This window comes from Giraffa tippelskirchi, chromosome 6 (genome assembly GCF_054371585.1).
Source record: "Giraffa tippelskirchi isolate mGirTip1 chromosome 6, T2T-mGirTip1v1.2.pri, whole genome shotgun sequence".
NCBI lineage: Eukaryota > Metazoa > Chordata > Mammalia > Artiodactyla > Giraffidae > Giraffa > Giraffa tippelskirchi.
The window spans coordinates 96,313,629-96,330,881 of NC_137280.1; the positions used below are offsets into that span (position 1 = coordinate 96,313,629).

Genomic DNA, 17,253 nt, shown 5'->3' on the forward strand with positions numbered 1-17,253 from the left:
GGGAGTTGATCAAACCTGGATGACACCAGCCAAGAAGCCAGCCACAGAGGCCAGACACTGCCCCTGCTTAACTTCTGCCCAGATTTGTGGACAAAGGGCTTCCCTGGTGACTCAGATAGTAAAGAATCTGCCTGCCACGCAGGAGACCCAGGTTTGATTCCTGAGTCAGGAAAATCCCCTGGAGAAGGAAATGGCAACCCACTCCAGTATTCTTGCCTAGAGAATCCCGTGGACAGAGAAACCTGGTGGGTTACAGTCCATGGGTCAATGGGGTCACAAATAATCAGACACGACTGAACTACTCACACTTTTCACGGAAACAGAAACTCTCAGGGTCATAGGGGACCACAGAGGACCACTCTGTGCAAGCACTGCTCATCCTTTTCTTGAATGCCCCAAGAGACGGGGAACTCACTCCCTCTAGAGCCCACCTGACTGGCCTTTGGAGCACATTAGAAAAGTCTTTTTTTTTTCTTTCCTCCCTAAGGAAATCTGTCTCCTTTAAATGCAGGTGGCCATAGCAAACAGACCACTGCGATTTATTTTTCTCAGTAACATTTGTAATACTCAAAAGTCCAGTACCCTGTATCTTCTGTCTGATCCATCAGTATTTCTGTGATGAGCTTATCTTGAAAGCTGGTTTTTCAGCCTCTGCTCCTGGTGGGAATCCAAGGGGGCACATCCCAACTCCATGCTAGGGGGAGGGATTGGGGAAGTGAAGAGGCTCATTCTCTAGGTAGGAGGTATTGGTTGGGATTGCCCTGTGGCATGGCCTCTGCCTTCAAGGGGCTGGAGAATGTTCTAGACTGAGGGTGGGGAGCAGATTTGCAACTGTAGGGCAAGGGTGATTATCAGTGGCCCTCACGGGTGCCATGGGCTCTGATGTTCCCCAAGGAGGTGGGAGTTATAGGAGGCGAGGGGGCTGGTTTAAAAGAAAAGCCATGAGTTCCAAGGTCAGGCAGTTCCCCCAGGACATGGTGCTGCTGGGGGTGGTGCTGAACTTCCAGGCCCGATGCCCAGGACTGCAGGAACTGTTCTGGGAGGAAAGGCACGAGGAAGAATCCAGACCCAGCCAGGGAGTCGGTGGGCATCTGTGGTTCCAACATGGACCAGGTGACAAGCAAGAGAAGGGTCCTGACCAGGAGTCTGTGCAGTGGGATGGGGTCTCTGAGGCCACCAAGATGCACAGGCAATGCTCAATGCTTCCACTCTTCTTGGCCATGAGCTCATGAGTGTGGAAGGGTGGAGAATTGGGTCCTTTTCCAGACGGATTAATACAGCATCATTTTTTTTAAAAGTGTTTTCAAGCAGCTAGAAAGGATGTTGGGTTTCAGAGATGGATGGGGGAGACGGGCACCCCACTGGAGACTGGGACTTGGGATGAGGTGAGGATGAGATCCAGGGCCACAGGGCATCTGACAGAGGTTTCTTGGCATCTGAGATCTTCTTTCGTGTCCTCCTCTGTGCTCACGTCACTTCAGGACATGCTGGAGAGGGAGAGACATGGTCAAATTACCATGATTGGATTTAGAGAAAGTGGAAAATGTTCCATGTGTGTGGAATTCAAAAGAATGATCTAATCTGGCTTTGGCATGCCCTCGACAACAAGGTGCCTTTGGCACCTACCTTGCAAAGTCTGCCACCTGCCACCCACCTTCCAGGTGTGGTTCTGAAGGGCACCTCTCTCTTGGTGCCCCAGCCAAAGAGTATGCCCCAGGGCAAGTGCCCTCAATCAGACTGGGTCAGGTTTCAATTCACCCATATATTCACCATCCTTCCATCCACTTATTCAACTCACCATTCATCCTTCCATCCACTTATCCAACCAACCATCCATCCATCCATCCACATACTCATCCATTCATACATCTAACCAACCATCCATCCATCACCCATCCATTCATCCCTCCATCCACTTATCCAACCAACCATCCATCTATCCACACACCCATCCATCCAACCAGCCATTTATCCATCCATCCAACCATCCATCCACTCAACTAACCATCCATCCATCCACACACTCATCCATTCATCCATCTAACTATCCATCCATCATCCACCCATCCATCCATCCACTTGTCCAATCAACCATCCATCTATCAACACACCCATCCATCCATCCAACCATCCATTTATCCATCCAACCATCCATCCATATCCATCCAAGCAACCATTCATCTATCCATCCATCCACACACCCATTCAACCATCCATCCATCAACTTATCCATCATCCATCCACCCATCTGTTCACCTACCCATTGGACCCATCTATCTGTTTATCCACCTACCCATATACCTGTCCATCTACCTATCCACCCATCTGTCCATCTATCCATTGCTCCCAACCATTCTTTCTATTATGTATTTAATCATTTAAAAAGTGCTTGTTTTTTATTATCTCTGCCTGAGGATCTCCTGGTGGGGGGGTGTCTAATTCTGCTGTTTGTTGTATCTGACTTTTTTCATGGTGAATGATTTCCTTGTGTGTTTTGTGTCTGTGGATGGGGACTTATTTTCAGAATGCATGGATTGAGATGGTCTTGTCAGAAATGCATTGAGAACTTGCCTCTATTCAGTGTCTCCAGGGCAGGACTGGTTTAAGGCCATTTTTGATGTTTATTTCTCAGCCTGGGGCTTTTTGGGTCACATGGATAGTATTAAGACATGTGGCTGGCCCATGTTACAGATCTGTAGCAGAGAATGTGGTCAAGGATTAACCCTGCACATTCCAAAGAAAACTCTGGCCCTTTCCCAGCCCCTTGGAAACCTCCATGACTTTGGAATGCTTTTCTTGATAAGAGTATCTTTGTTTGCCTGGGACCTTGGGTCATACTGGATAGTGTGACAGGAGCTGTGGACCATGTGGTATCGGCTCAACCTCTAGGGCTAGAGATGAAGGTCAGCCATGTGTACGGTCCACCACACATATGACTGATCCCCAGTAAACACCCTGGACACCAGGGCTCCTGGCGAGCAGCACAGGTTGGTGACACTTGGTGTGCACCACCCCACTTGGCTGCTGGGAGAATAAAGGGCTGTTCCTACAAGTCCCTTGGGAGACAACAGCTGGGAACTCGCACCTGTCTCTCTTTGCCCAGCCCCATACAGCTCTTCCTATTGCTGATTTTGATCTGTATCCACCCATTCACTGTGATAAACCATAACCGTGAGCAGATCTGCTTTGCTGAGTCCCGAGAGTCCTTCTAGCAAACCATGGACCCTGAGGGTGGTCCCCAGGACCTGTGACACACAGGGAGGCTTTTTCTGGCATCTAGAGCCCAGCAGACACACTGAGATAGGTAGCGGGCAGACACCACACCCTTCAGCTGAGTTAAATCCCAGGCATCAGGGGTCCTGGCTATGGGTAGATGTCTTAGCCAGGGTCCTCAGTCTGGGACCTCCCATCAATGCCCTGGAGTTGGGCAGGGACCAGCTACTCACTCAACCCCAGAGGAGGCCCTGTTGTCATCGTAACCATGATCTCTCTGCCTCCCTGGTGCAGCATCCTCCCTCCACCACCAAGTCATGGGGCACTCATCCAGGCTAGGTTCCACTTAGAATGTTTCCAAAGAAACATGCCAAGAACAACCCCGGCCCCTTCCCCCGGGCTTCCCATGCACCTCGTTTCCTGATCTTCTGTGGCCAGAGCAGACCTGTGGGAAAAGGAAAGAGTCCCAGCATTAGTTGCCTGTTTGGGGAGCCTTGGCATTTGGCTGTGAGCCCTATGAGCACCAACATGGCTGCATCCTGACCTGGCACAAAGCAAGCGTCAACGTGTGTCTGCTGTATAACAAATGAGTCAGGACAGGTAGTCATGAGGACAGCTGAGCCCCTTGGCTGCCACAAAGTGAAACCACCAGTGCTGCTTCAGGTCCACCCACCTGGAAGGTGGAACCCACCCACCAGGACCTGCACAAAGGCCAGCCAGAACCTCCATCTGAGAGCAGATCTTGATCTCTCAGGCACATCAATTGCCCCTGGTCCCTGTGTTGACCTGTGATAGATGCAGGGTGGGAGGACGAGGAGGGGACAGTCCCAAGATATAGCCACTGCCCTCAAAGAGCCCAAGGACAGGAGAAGGGTATGACAGCAGCAAATGCAGGAGGTAGATGGCACAGAAGGAGACAGGGAAGGAGGGAGGGGGCTTCTAGAGACCAAGGAGGGGGCCATGCCATCTGTCTACACATCCCAGGGTGAGGTACTAAAGGACTTTTATAATAACAGAGAGTCACTGGATTAAAGAAAATTAGGAGGGGGATGGGAATGGAGGCAACTGCTTAGTGGGGTACAGGGTCTCCCTCTGGGCGGACAGAATGTTCGGGAGAGAGGTGCCGGTTGCCCAAAACTGTTGTTGTTCAGTTGCTCAGTCATGTCCAACTCTTTGCAACCCCATGGATTGCAGCACATCAGGCTTCCCTGTCCTTCACCATCTCCCGGAGTTTGCTCAAACTCATGTCCTTTGAGTCGGTGATGCCCTGCAACCACCTCCTCCTCTGTTGCCCGCTTCTTCTTTAGCCTTCAATCTTTCCCAGCATCCAGGTCTTTTCCAATGAGTTGGCTCTTTGAATCAGGTGGCCAAAGTATTGGAGCTTCAGCTTCAGTATCAGTCCTTTCAATGAATATTCAGGGTTGATTTCCTTTAGGATTGACTGGTTTGATCTCCTTGCAGTCCAAGGGACTCTAAAGAGATGCACTAAATTCACATTAAAATGGTTTGATGGAGCAGATCTCATGGTGGACCTTTTGTTTTTTTGCTTCATTACGAAGCATACAGGATCTTAGTTTCCAGACCAGGGATCAAACCTGCACCCCATGTAGTGGAACTGCAGAGTCTTAACCACTGGATCACCAGGGAAGTCCCAAGGTGGTCTTATTTCAGCACCATAGCGACCTCAGATCACCTTCATCTGATGTTCTTTGGGCTCGGTAGCCCCTGGCAGGTGTGAGCTCTTGCCCACAGCCACCTGGACGCTTACCTGTCTTCTGCCAGCCCCGCCTCCGCCTTCTCTTCAGACCTGGGCAGGACGTACTCCGGCTGTGGCCTCGCGCTGGGAACAGAAAGAGGTGAGCAGGGGTGACCAGCTAGCCAAGTGGGCTGAGGGGCTCCTGGCTCCCACTGCCCCTCCATCTGGGCTGTCATGACCTGACAGCAATCTGGAAAGGGTTTGCCTGCCCTGGGAAGCACCGGGGCCCACAGGGTGGAGCAAGTGATGGGATGGTTAGGAATTCATGAATATGAAGGCCACGGGGAGAAAGAACGAAAAAAAAGGGGAAAAAAACAGAGAGAGATAAAAAAGCAGAACAATAATGAAGAATAGAAGATAATAACCCCTGAAGGGTAAAACTGGACTCCAACAGCAAAGAGAGAGAAGAAAAAGAAAAAGGAAAAAAAAAATATATATATATATATATATAAAATAAGAAAAATATAAATAAGAGGGATCAGAGTAATAACAAAGATTAGAAAATAATAGAATAAGAAACCACAATCACAGAAAACTAATCAAACTGATTACATGGCCCACAGCCTTGTCTAACTCAATGAAACTATGAGCCATGCCGTGCAGGGCCACGCAAGACGGACAGGTCATGGTGGAGAGTTCTGACAAAACGTGGTCCACTGGAGAAGGGAATGGCAAACCACTTCAGTATTCTTGCCTTGAGAACCCAATGAACAGTATTAAAAGGCAAAATGATATGGCACTGAAAGATGAACTCCCCAGGTCAGTAGGTGCCCAATATGCTACTGGAGATCAGTGGAGAAATAACTCCAGAAACAATGAAGAGATGAAGCCAAAGCAAAAACAACCCCCAGTTGTGGATGTGACTGGTGATGGAAATAAAGTCTAATGCTGTAAAGAACAGTATTGCATAGGAACCTGGAATGTTAGGTCCATGAATCAAGGTAAATTGGAAGTGGTCAAACAGGAGATGGCAAGAGTGAACATAGACATTTTAGGAATCAGTGAACTAAAATGGACTGGAATGGGCAAATTTAACTCAGATGACCATTATATTTACTACTGTGGGCAAGAATCCTTTAGAAGAAATGGAGTAGCCCTCATAGTCAACCAAAGATTCTGAAATGCAGTTCTCGGGTACAGTCTCAAAAATGACAGAATGATCTCTGTTCATTTCCAAGGTAAAACTTTCAATATCACAGTAATCCAAGTCCATGCCCCAACCAGCAATGCTGAAGAAGCTGAAGTTGAACGGTTCTATGCAGACCTACAAGACCTTCTAGAACTAACACCCAAAAGAGATGTCCTTTTCATTATAGGGGACAGGAATGCAAAAGTAGGAAGTCAAGAGATACCTGGAGTAACAGGCAAGTTTGGCCTTGGAGTACAAAATGAAGCAGGGCAAAGGCTAACAGTTTTTCCAAGAGAACACACTGGTCATAGCAAACACCCTCTTCCAACAACACAAGAGAAGACTCTACACATGGACATCACCAGATGGTCAACACTGGAATCAGATTGATTATATTCTTTGCAGCCAAAGATGGAGAAGTTCTATACAGTCAGCAAAAACAAAATCTGGAGCTGACTGTGGCTCAGATCATGAACTCCTTATTGCCAAATTCAGACTTAAATTGAAGAAAGTAGGGGAAACCACTAGACCATTCAGGTATGGCCTAAATCAAATCCCTTATGATTATACAGTGGAAGTGACAAATAGACTCAAGGGACTAGATCTGATAGGGTGCCTGAAGAACTATGGATGGAGGTTCGTGACATTGTACAGAAGGCGGTGATCAAGACCATCCCCAAGAAAAAGAACTGCAAAAAGGCAAAATGGTTGTCTGAGGAGGCCTTACAAATAGCTGAGAAAAGAAGAGAAGCTAAAGGCAAAGGAGAAAAGGAAAGATATACCCATCTGAATGCAGGGTTCCAAAGAATAGCAAGGAGAGATACAAAAGCCTTCCTCAGTGATCAGTGTAAAGAAATAGAGGAAAACAACAGAATGGGAAAGACGAGAGATCTCTTCAAGAAAATTAGAGATACCAAGGGAATATTTCACGCAAAGATGGGTGCAATAAAGGACAAAAATGGTATGGACCTAACAAAAGCAAAAGATATTAAGAAAAGGTGGCAAGAATACATAGAAGAACAATACAAAAAGGATCTTCATGATCCATGGCTTTACTGTGCAGAGGATAAGGCCCAGGCCCCCAGGAGGCTCCCCAGGGCCCTGGGCAGGGGAACACCAGATGGATTCCCCTCTCTTCCACACCCAGAGGGACCCCCTGCTCTGTCTCCCCTCTCTCCTGCACCCGCAGGACCTACATGGGCAGAGGGTGCCCTTGGAGGTGTTCCTGGAGGACAGAGGGGGTCCCAGAGAATGGAGGGGGCCCGGAGGGAGGCGGGCCCCGGAGGATGGAGGGGGCCCTGGGAAGGAGGAGGGAACCAGAGGATGGGGGGTTTTCCAGATGGTGGAGGGCCCTTGGAAGGGAGAAGGAGGGGGCATGCAGAGGATGGGGACCCTGGAGGGTAGAGGGTTTCCTGGATGGTGGAGGGCTTGCCCTGGAGGAAGGAGAGAGCCCTTGAGGGCAAGAGGGGAACCGCACAGAGCAGAGGACCCAGTCCAGAGGACAGATTGGGGTCCCCAGAGGGATGAGGGGTCTCCAGAGGTGTAACATGAGGGAAAGGGGCAGGGCACAACCTTTGAAAGAATGACATAGCCCAAGGACACAACATAAACCAATAAGAATCAAATAGGTCCAAGATGGGAGACAAGTGGACTTTGATTAGACCTTGATCCTCGATCTGCAAGCTAAATGACACACTCAGAGGCACCATGACAGTTCCAAGGCACTGTCAAAAGACCAAGGAGTGGGCAGTTGCCGAATTCCTGGAAATCTCCACTCTTTCCCCCCAAATAGTTGGAATAATCCTCCCACTTGTTAGCCTATGAAATTACCCACCCTATAAAAACTAACCATACCACATTTCACTGCCAGGCTTGCCCTCTGCAATGGCCCACACTCTGTCTGTGGAGTGTGCTTCTCTCTGCATCTGAATAAATCCACCTCTTACCTATCACTTTGTCTCTCACTAAATTCTGCGGTGAGACATCAAGAACCTGAGTTTCATTAGGTCCTGAAACAAGGCACCGTGGGTTTGGGCTGGGTTCAAGTCCCAATCTGACATAAGGGAGGAGGAAACTGGAAAGCACGGTGCGGAGGGGGACTTGGGGGGTGAGCCCCGGGGGGTGGACGAGGCCAGGAGAGCAAAGGTGCTCCTGAAGGGTGGAGGACTCAACCTGGGGGCCTTAGGAGGCTCCCCAGGGCTGAGCCCCCACTGTCATCAGCATCATTAGAAGGACTCTACCGAGCCCACTATTTTTGCCCAGTGGGTTACACTGGTCCTAATTCCTCATGATAACCTGTAGGATGGCTGTGAACTTTTCACTTGCCTAATGTTACGCTGAGACTGAGCAGGGGAGCCTGGTTTCCAGCCTGGGTCTGACTCCAATCCCTCTAGAGAAAACAGGGCTTTGAACCACATGCGTGCATGACATGGGTCCCAACTGAGTTGAAGCCACCGGCTTCCCCCAGCTGTGACCCAGCTCAGGGCCAGCCCCAACCCGGTCAGAACACGGGCCGCTCTGCACAGACCTTTCTCTCCTGGCCTTCAGCCGTTCCTCCTCGTACCTGGAAGAGAGAAAAAGGAGCAGGCCTAAGAGGTGGCCTGGGAATCCCCTCCCTTCTGGGAACAGGAAAGCAGTCTCACTGTCACATCTGAACACACGCGAGGCTTTAGAGCTGACAGGACAGCCTGCAGCTACTTTACAAAGCCCCCCTCACCCGACCCCAGGGCAGGGATAGCTGTTTTGCTGGCATATTCCAGTGTCTGGTGTCGCTGCAACTCAGCAGACATTTCTAGCATCTGCCCTAAACGAAGCCAGGATAAAGCAATTAATTATTAACGTGGCTTTGTCTACAGATGCCACCTCCCCCCCAAAGGGCCAGAGAGTCAATATTTTTGGCTTTTCAGACCAGTCTCTGTGGCAACCTCTTAATTCTGTTGTAGCTCAAAAGCAGCTGTGGATGCTTTGTAAATGGACAAGTATAGCTGTGTGCCAATAAAACTTTATTTATAAAGACAAGCCAGGGGCCAGGACTCACTGGCCCCTCTGCTTGCACTAGAGGGGCCAGGTCCGCTGTGTTCTGTCATTTCACAGGTGCCTGTTTTACTCTATTTCCCTCTGTCCTGCTCTCCCACTCAGGTCTGGTTCTCTGGCAGCCTGCTTGGGCGGAGCATGGGTGGTTGGGAGATGAGCAGCTCTGGGGATGATGGGGATGGAGGTGGGGCGGCGCTCCCACGGCACAAGACACTCACTGTAGCACACAGTCTGGGATTTGCACGTGCTCCATGGGGATGAGCTGCTCCAGATCTTCCAAGCTGTGCACATACTGGATCTTGTTGATGAACTTGACACTGTCGGGAGGAGGAGGAGGGACACATCTGAAAGCCAGCCTTTGGAGGGTGGTGACTCAGGGTCAGAGGGAGCGATGGCAGCCAGGGACGCACACGCAGCCCTATTCCAGGATGCCCCAGCACACTCACCCAAACCTCCCTCTCAGCCCACGCCAGACCTCACCACCTGCCCCTAGTGCGGGTACAGAGCAGAACCTGGGGTCTCTGCCTGCAAGAAGGGAAGGCTCCTGAGCCATGTGTCTGACACCAGTCCCCGCTGAGCGGAGAGTTGTTCAGTCGCTCAGTTGTGTCTGACTCTTTGCGATCCCATGAACTGCAGCACACCAGGCCTCCCTGTCCTTCACCATCTCCCTGAGTTTGCTCAAACTCACATCCATTGAGTCGGTAACACCATCCAACCATTTCACCCTCTGTCGCCCTCTTCTCCTGCCTTCAATTTTTCCCAGCATCAGGGTCTTTTCCAATGAGTTGGCTCTATGCATCAAGTGGCCAAACTATTGGAGCTTCAGCTTCAGCATCGGTCCTTCCAGTGAACATTCAGGGTTGATTTCCTTTAGGATTGACTGGTTTGATCTCCTTGCAGTCCAAGGGATTCTCAAGAGTCTTCTCCAGCACAATTTAAAGGCATCAATTCTTCAGCGTTCAGCCTTCTTTTTGGTCCAACTCACATCTGTACACTACTACTGGAAAAACCATAGCTTTGACTATATGGACTTTTGAGCAGAGAGGGAAGGAAGGAAGAAAGCAGAGAGGGACTAGTTGCTATTAATACCAGACTCCAGGCTCCATCTTCCCCAGGAGGTGCTCCTCTGTGTCAATCTTCCCAAGAACAGTTTCATGGCACAATCGTCACTGTCTGGTGGCACCAGTAGTCACTTGGGCATCAGACAGGTGCACATGGGAACTGCTGATTCATCTTCCACTCTTCCAGGGTGAATGGCTTCTTCCTGTCCAAATCCAGCTCTGGCCACCAGCTACTACTGACGTGACTGGTCACCAGCTTGGGGTTTTGAACTCGTGATTTTTTTTAAAAAATTCCCTTAAATCTAATTTTGGTACAATGTCAAATAAACTCCTTTCCAAGGTCAAATAAGTTTTTCTTACAATGAGTTACGTTCTCTAAGGCTAAGAGAAAGTAACTGTACAATAAGTCATAAAATAATCAAATAGGGACTTCTCTGGTGGTCCAGTGGATAGGACTTCAAGCTTCCACTGCAGGGGGCCTGGGTTCGATCCCTGGTTGGGGAACTAAGATCCCACATGCTGAGAAGCATGGACAAAAAGTAAAATAATAAAAAATAAAAAGAGGAACTAAAGAGTCTCTTGGTGAACGTGAAAGAGGTGACTGAAAAAGCTGGCTTGAAGCTCAACATTAAAAAAAACTAAGATCACGGCATCTGGTCCCATTGCTTCATAGCAAATAGAAGGGGAAAAAGTGGAAGCGGTGACAGATTTTATTTTCTTGGGCACCAAAATCACGGTGGATGATAACTGCAGCCATGAAATCAAAGACACTTGCTCCTTGTAAGGAAAGCTATGACAAAAATCTAGACAGTGTGTTAGAAAACAGAGACATCACTTTGCCGACAAAGGTCCATATAGTGGCCATATCACACAGTATGAGGGATCTTAGTTCCCCCTCCATGGATGGAACCCAAGTCCCCCTGTACTGGAAGCACAGAATCTTAACCACTGGACTGCTGGGCAAGTCCAGTTTTAAACTGTGTAAAGCAACAATACAGACTCCCCAGAGAGGAGCTGGAAAATGCTGATTAAAAAAAAAAAAAAGACACATGACAACCCAGGTGGGTATCCGGACTCAGATCATGATCTCACCTGATGAAAGGGCGGGAGATGGCCAGAACGGTGCGGATGAACCAGGATGGGTGGACAATGATTAAGGACTTCAGGTTTTTCCGCAGTCTGTGTGGGGAGGCAGAGAGAGCAATATGGGCTCCCTGGGGGGAAAGCCCCGGGGAGGGAGCAGCTAACGGGTGTCACCCACTCTGTGAGCCCAGGCGGCGCTCTGACTATCAGGAGACTGAGTCTTGGTTAAGCTAAGCCCACCCCCTCCACCCCTTCCAGAGTCTGCAGGTGGCAGAGCTGATGTCTGGCTCCGGCTCCTGGCTCCCTCTTAATTTAGATTCTGAGCATCTGACTGTGTGGCCATGTGCATGCATGTGTAAGTCACTTCAGTCGTGTCCAACTCTTTGTGACTCCATGGGCTGTAGTCCACTAGGCTCCTCTGTCCATGAAATTCTCCAGGCAAGAATACTGGATGGGGCTGCCATGCCCTCCTCCAGGGGATCTTCCCGACCCAGGGATTGAACCCACATCTTTTACCTCTCCTGATTGGCAGGTAGGTTCTTTACCACTAGCGCCACCTGGGAAGCCCTTGCGTGGCCACATCACCTCTCATTCCTGAAAGATTTTCTAGGGCCCCCAGTTCTAAGCACCTGCTACAGGCGTGTTGAACTGCAGCCCTCTTTGTTTGGGAACAGGATCACTGCAGGGGTCATTAGCTAAAGTGAGGTCATATCCCAGCAGGGCCTGCCCCCTAATCCACAGTCACTGGGGTGTCCTTATAAAAGGGGGCATTTGCACACAGGCGTGCACAGGGGCGGTTCTCCCTCACAGCTCCAGAAGGAACCAACCTTGCAGACAACTTGACCAAGGACTTCTAGCTTCCAGAACTAGGAGACGACACACGTCTGCTGTTTAAGCCACCCAGTCTGGCGCTTTGTTATGGCCGCCCCAGCCGCCCCCTTTCAGTCGGAGGGACTTCAGTCCTCGGGTCCCGCTGCACACTGAGGCCGTCCCCCAGCCCCATCCACTCACCTCCTGTCGATCATCTGGTAGCACTTTTTCAGCCAGCCAATGCCCGGCATCCTCCGCCGGGGCGTGGCGCCGTTCAGGTACACGATCATGTAATCTTCCGCCACGAGGAGTTCTAGGCTGCTGATGACGTACCTGGTCATGGGGCACAGAGGACCGGGGACCCAGCAGGACTGGCTCAGAGTCAGGAAGCCCAGTTCCTTGGGACTAAGCCCTGTGGCCCCCGTCTTTTCTGCTTCCACCTGCCCTGGCTGTGTCACATCTGTTTAGGTGTCGGCTGTCCTGGCATGCTCAGCCGGATAGCGGGGCAGGGGAGCAGAGGACACCCAAACACCCCCCCAAATCTGGGTCAGTGGGCACAATGATAGTCGTAGTTACTATCTTACTGAGGAGTTGTTTTTTGTTTTTGTTTTTTTTAATTGAGTCCCTTGAACTGCAAGGAGATGAAACCAGTCGATCCTAAAAGGAAATCAACCCTGAACATTCGTTGGAAGGATTGATGCTGAAGCTGAAGCTCCAGTACTTTGGCCACCTGATGGGAAGAGCCCACTCATTGGAGAAGATCCTGATGCTGGGAAAGACTGAATGCAGGAGAAGAAGGGGACCACAGAGGATGAGATGGTTGGAGGGCATCACCAACTTGATGGACATGAATTTGAGCAAACTCCAGGAGACAGTGGAGAACGGGGAAGCCTGGCGCCCTGCAGTCCATGGGGTTGCAAAGAGTCGGACACAACTTAGCAACTAAACAACAATTTTTTTGAGTGTTTACTAGGTGCCAAGTGATTTATACTCTTGAACTCATCTAATGTTTCCATTAATTCTGGAATGTAAGTTCCAACAGCCCCAGATGCCCTTGGGGGACAGATACCCATAGCCAGTGGTCCACTGAACCTGATTTTAGGGACCTGGGGTCCATCCCAGCCCTGTCTCCCCCTAAGTGATTTCAGAAGAATCCTCTCATCTTTCAGCCTCCACTTCCCCATCTGTAAATCAGAGAGACTGGGCTCCCTGGTATGTCAGGCCACTTTCTGATCTGACCTTCCATGGGTACTTCCTCTTTCTCTGGCCTACCTGGCACCCTCACCCCCCTGAGGAAGAAGGAAATCTTCATAATAATGAAAATTGGAGTGATAATGATTTGCTGAGCTCTTACTGTCATCTGCCAGGTTTTTTTTTTTTTTTTTTGCCACACCAAGAGGCATATGGGATCTTAGTTCTCCAACCAGGAATAAGACCCACACCCCTGCATTAAGAACCCGAGGAAGCCGTGGTCTTAAACCACTGGACACCAAGGGAGTCCCACCAGGTGCTTTATGCTTAATTATCTGTCTCCATCCTAGCAAAACTGTACCCGTGTGTCCTTGGCCAAGTGACTTAATCTCTCTGTGCCTCAAGCACTGCAGCCACAGAATGAGAGGCAACTGTAACTACCCCACAGGGTCTTGTTGGGGATGGAACATGCTCTCACATACAAAGCCCTTAGCATTGTGGCTAACACAGTGTGCGTGCTCAGTCACTTCAGTCGAATCTGATTCTGTGTGACCCTATGGACTGGGGCCTGCCAGGCTGCTCTGTCTATGGGATTCTCCAGGCAAGAATACTGGAGTGGGTTGCCATGTCCTCCTCCAGGAGATCTTGCCAACCCAGGGACCAAATCCATGTCTCTTGTGTTTCCTGCATTGGCGGGTGGATTCTTTACTGGTGAGCCACCGGGGAAGCCCACCCCATAGTACATGCTCCATAAATGCTAGTGATGATGACAATAGCACCAGTGAGGCCCAGCGGGCGAGCAGAGGACTCAGATGCAGGTCTGCCCGTGGTCCAGCCCTTCTCTGGTGCCAGGCAGAACCACCCAATGTGGTCCTTGCTGCCGGTCCTACCCACCAGCTGCTGGGATGGAGTGGCCAGGTCACTTACAGGAAGAGGTTCTCCATGATGTAGTGGTAGTCGGGGGAGCTGCTGTCTGGGAGGAAACAGGCAGCAAAGACGATAATAGCATTGAGACCTTCACCGTAGTACCCTGCAGAGAGGCAGCTGGTGAGCAGCCCTGGACAGGGCTGGGCAGAGCCCTCTCCCAGCTCTGAGTTGCCCTGTGCTCTACCCCATGCATGCATCTCATAGCTGGCTGGCCCCCTCCCACTCACTGCCCATACTCAGAGGACACAGCTCTGAGCCCCAGAAGCCTGGCTACAGAAGCCAGAAAATACCTTCCATGGGGGGATGCCAGCCACCCTCATGGGCATCTCCAGTGTGCCCCCAGGCATCTAAGCCTTGCCCCCATGTGAGTTTCATCCCTGCACAGCTGGACACTACAGCTTAACATCCCCCTGGCTCAGAAGAAGAGACTGAGGTTCAGAGAGGACCGCTGCTGGGCCCTCCAGTTGTTGGAGCTGGGAGGGGCCCTTGGGGCATGGTCTCACCTCCGTGGGTCACCACCCTCATGTAGGGCCGGATCATGTGTAGATCGATCCGGTGTTCCTGTTCCCCAATGATCACCGTCCGCCACAGACGCCCGTTGGCTGCGCTGCCATCCTCCGCCGAGCTGTCCCCAAACAGATCCGCGCTGTCCCCGGGCATGTTCTTCGCGGCGGCCACAGGGGTGTCATCTGGAGCAGGGCAGTAGGGAGGGTGAGCAGGAGGGATGCCTGAGTCTGGACATCTTGTCCCAGCTTCCTTCTCTGGGCTGCCTTGGCTGCCCGTGGCCACAGAGCCTCTTCCTCTCCTCCCCAGGCCAGAGGAAAACCACTCATCTCACCCTTTTTTTGGGTAGAGCCCATTTCTTGCTGCGTGACCTTGCACACATTTTTTCCCCTCTCTGGGCTTCTCGGGGGTTTGTAACCAGTCTTGAAATTATCTGTCTGTTGCCCATCTGTCATCCTGCAATCTTCCCACTTCAGAAAATAGCCTGGCTGTTTACCCAGCTGCTCAGGCCCCAAACCCAGCTACCATCTTCGACCTCGTTCCCCTTCATATTTCACATCCACCCAACAAATGCTGTGCCTCTGCTTCCATCCCCATGGATACCACCATTGCTACCTTTTTTAAAAGTACTTATTTGGTTGCACCCTCTTAGTTGCAGCATGCCGGATCTTTAGTTGCAGCATGTGGAATCTAGTTTCCTGACCAGGGATCGAACCTGTGCCCCCTGTATTGGGAGCATGGGGTCTTAGCCACTGGACCACCAGGGAAATTCCCTGTTGCTATCTTTCTGACCTGTATTCTTGCCTTGGAATATCAGCTCCAGTAATACCCACCCAGCGAGGCCAGTCTTGACAACCCTGCAGAAGAACCCTCCCCACCCTAGGAAGCCTGGTTCAGGGTGTCTTTGGCTGGGCACTGCAGACATTTAGGGCCAGTCACTCTCTGTGGGGGGCATCCTGGGCACTACAGGGTGTGAAGCAGCATCCTTGATCCCACCCCCTCGATGCCAGGATCCCCCCAGTTGTGACAACCACAGATGCCCCCAAACGTGGCCCAGTGTCCCCTGGGAGAGTTGAATTGGCTGAGTGAGCCTCCCTGCCCTCTCCCATCACCTATTTCTCCCACAGCACTAGCGACCAGGTGCAATTACTTTGTGTCCATTTGTTCTGTTACCCAGAGCCCAGCTTTCTGACTGCCCTGAGGGCAGGCAGGCACTGTGTATTCCCGACGGGTCCCTGCCCTCTCTACCCTACCCCCACATGGCAATCAAGACCCGCTCCACAGACACCTGTGGAATCAGGGGGCGGCCCCTCCTTCTGGTCTTGGTCACCTTTGAGAATCGGGTGAAAGACACATCTCTCTGCAAAGTCCACAAGCCCACGAGAAAATGCACGTGGAGTCCCAGGGCCTGTTTTGGGAGTCGGTTGGAAGCCCCGCCCCAGGACTTCCCTGGCGAGCCAGTGGTTAAGACTCCATGCTTCCAGTGTAGGGGGAACAAGTTCCATCCCTGGTCTGGGAACTAAGATGCTACACAGCGTGGCCAAAAAACCCCCCAAAAAACAACAAAAGAAGCCCTGCTCCCCTTGAACCTCTGGGGAGGGAGGAGGTGGGGACTCTGGCAAGATGGCCCCAGAAGCCGAGAGGAGCACTGGGGTCCGATTTGGGGGCCGGGTAGGGATGGTGAGCGACCGACCTCACCTTCCCACTCCAGCTCATTGCCATTCCCCAGGAACTCCAGTGAGTCGGTCTCATCAGGGGTCTCGATGTCATCCACGTTGATGTCCAGGTCATCGGGGGTGTCCAGGAAGTCATCTGACAGCAGGGAGCCCTCACTCTGGTCCAGGGAAATGTTGATCTCAGGGGCCACCAGTGTCTTTCGCTTACGATGAGCCCCGTTGAAGTTCAGCGTGTTGGGAGGGGCTGTGAGGGAAAGGGAAAACGGAAAGTCAAAGCAAAACCAAATCAGTCGCTTGTTTTTTCTTCTTCCCCTTCTCCTATTCCAGACCCTACAGAGATCTGCTCTGCCCTGCTGTGGGGAGTGCTTAGAAATCAGACAACATCCTTTCACAGCAGCAGTTAATGGAACCATACAGCTCAGAGGTCAAGGGCAGACACTTGGACTGAACACAGTCCTGGGTTCAGAGCCTGACCTTGCTACTCACCAGCTCTGTGACCCTGCAGTGCCACCTTGCTCTGAGCTTGACTCAGTTTTACCATCTGCAAAATGGGACTCACCGGTGAGTCCAGCCAAGGTCAAACGATGACATGGGGATTAGACCCCAGGCAGCCTGGTCTCCAGATCGAGCTCCAGACCTGCCAGTATCTACACCTTTTGCTCCCTCTGGCTAAGGCTGATGGAGAATGTCCGAGTTCTGCTTTTTGCCTTTCTGGGATGTGTGACTCTAACAATTAACTTGTAGCGATCACATAACACAGGCCAGGCCCTCTGCCAAGCCTTAGCCCACATTTTCATGTTCCGACTTCTCTAGACAGATATGTGTGCTCAGTCATGTCTGACTGTTTTCCACCCCATGGACTGTAGCCTG

At 51.1% G+C, this 17,253-nt stretch overlaps 1 protein-coding gene across 3 annotated transcripts in view; it reads right to left on the reverse strand.

Moving 5' to 3' along the window:
- Nucleotides 1-505: 505 nt before the first annotated feature.
- ATCAY (ATCAY kinesin light chain interacting caytaxin) overlaps nt 506-17,253 on the reverse strand; it is a 50,879-nt gene continuing 34,131 nt past the window's right edge. For all 3 annotated transcript variants that reach the window (XM_081499769.1, XM_081499770.1, XM_081499768.1), the window contains 10 exons: nt 16,406-16,627; nt 14,707-14,892; nt 14,204-14,306; nt 12,287-12,418; nt 11,285-11,371; nt 9,350-9,448; nt 8,626-8,661; nt 4,982-5,053; nt 3,626-3,658; nt 506-1,487 (listed from right to left, as the gene is read on the reverse strand). In XM_081499769.1, coding sequence (XP_081355895.1) covers nt 1,478-1,487; nt 3,626-3,658; nt 4,982-5,053; nt 8,626-8,661; nt 9,350-9,448; nt 11,285-11,371; nt 12,287-12,418; nt 14,204-14,306; nt 14,707-14,892; nt 16,406-16,627 — 980 coding nt within the window. In that variant the 3' untranslated portion in view covers nt 506-1,477. The remainder of the gene's footprint in view (nt 1,488-3,625; nt 3,659-4,981; nt 5,054-8,625; nt 8,662-9,349; nt 9,449-11,284; nt 11,372-12,286; nt 12,419-14,203; nt 14,307-14,706; nt 14,893-16,405; nt 16,628-17,253) is intronic.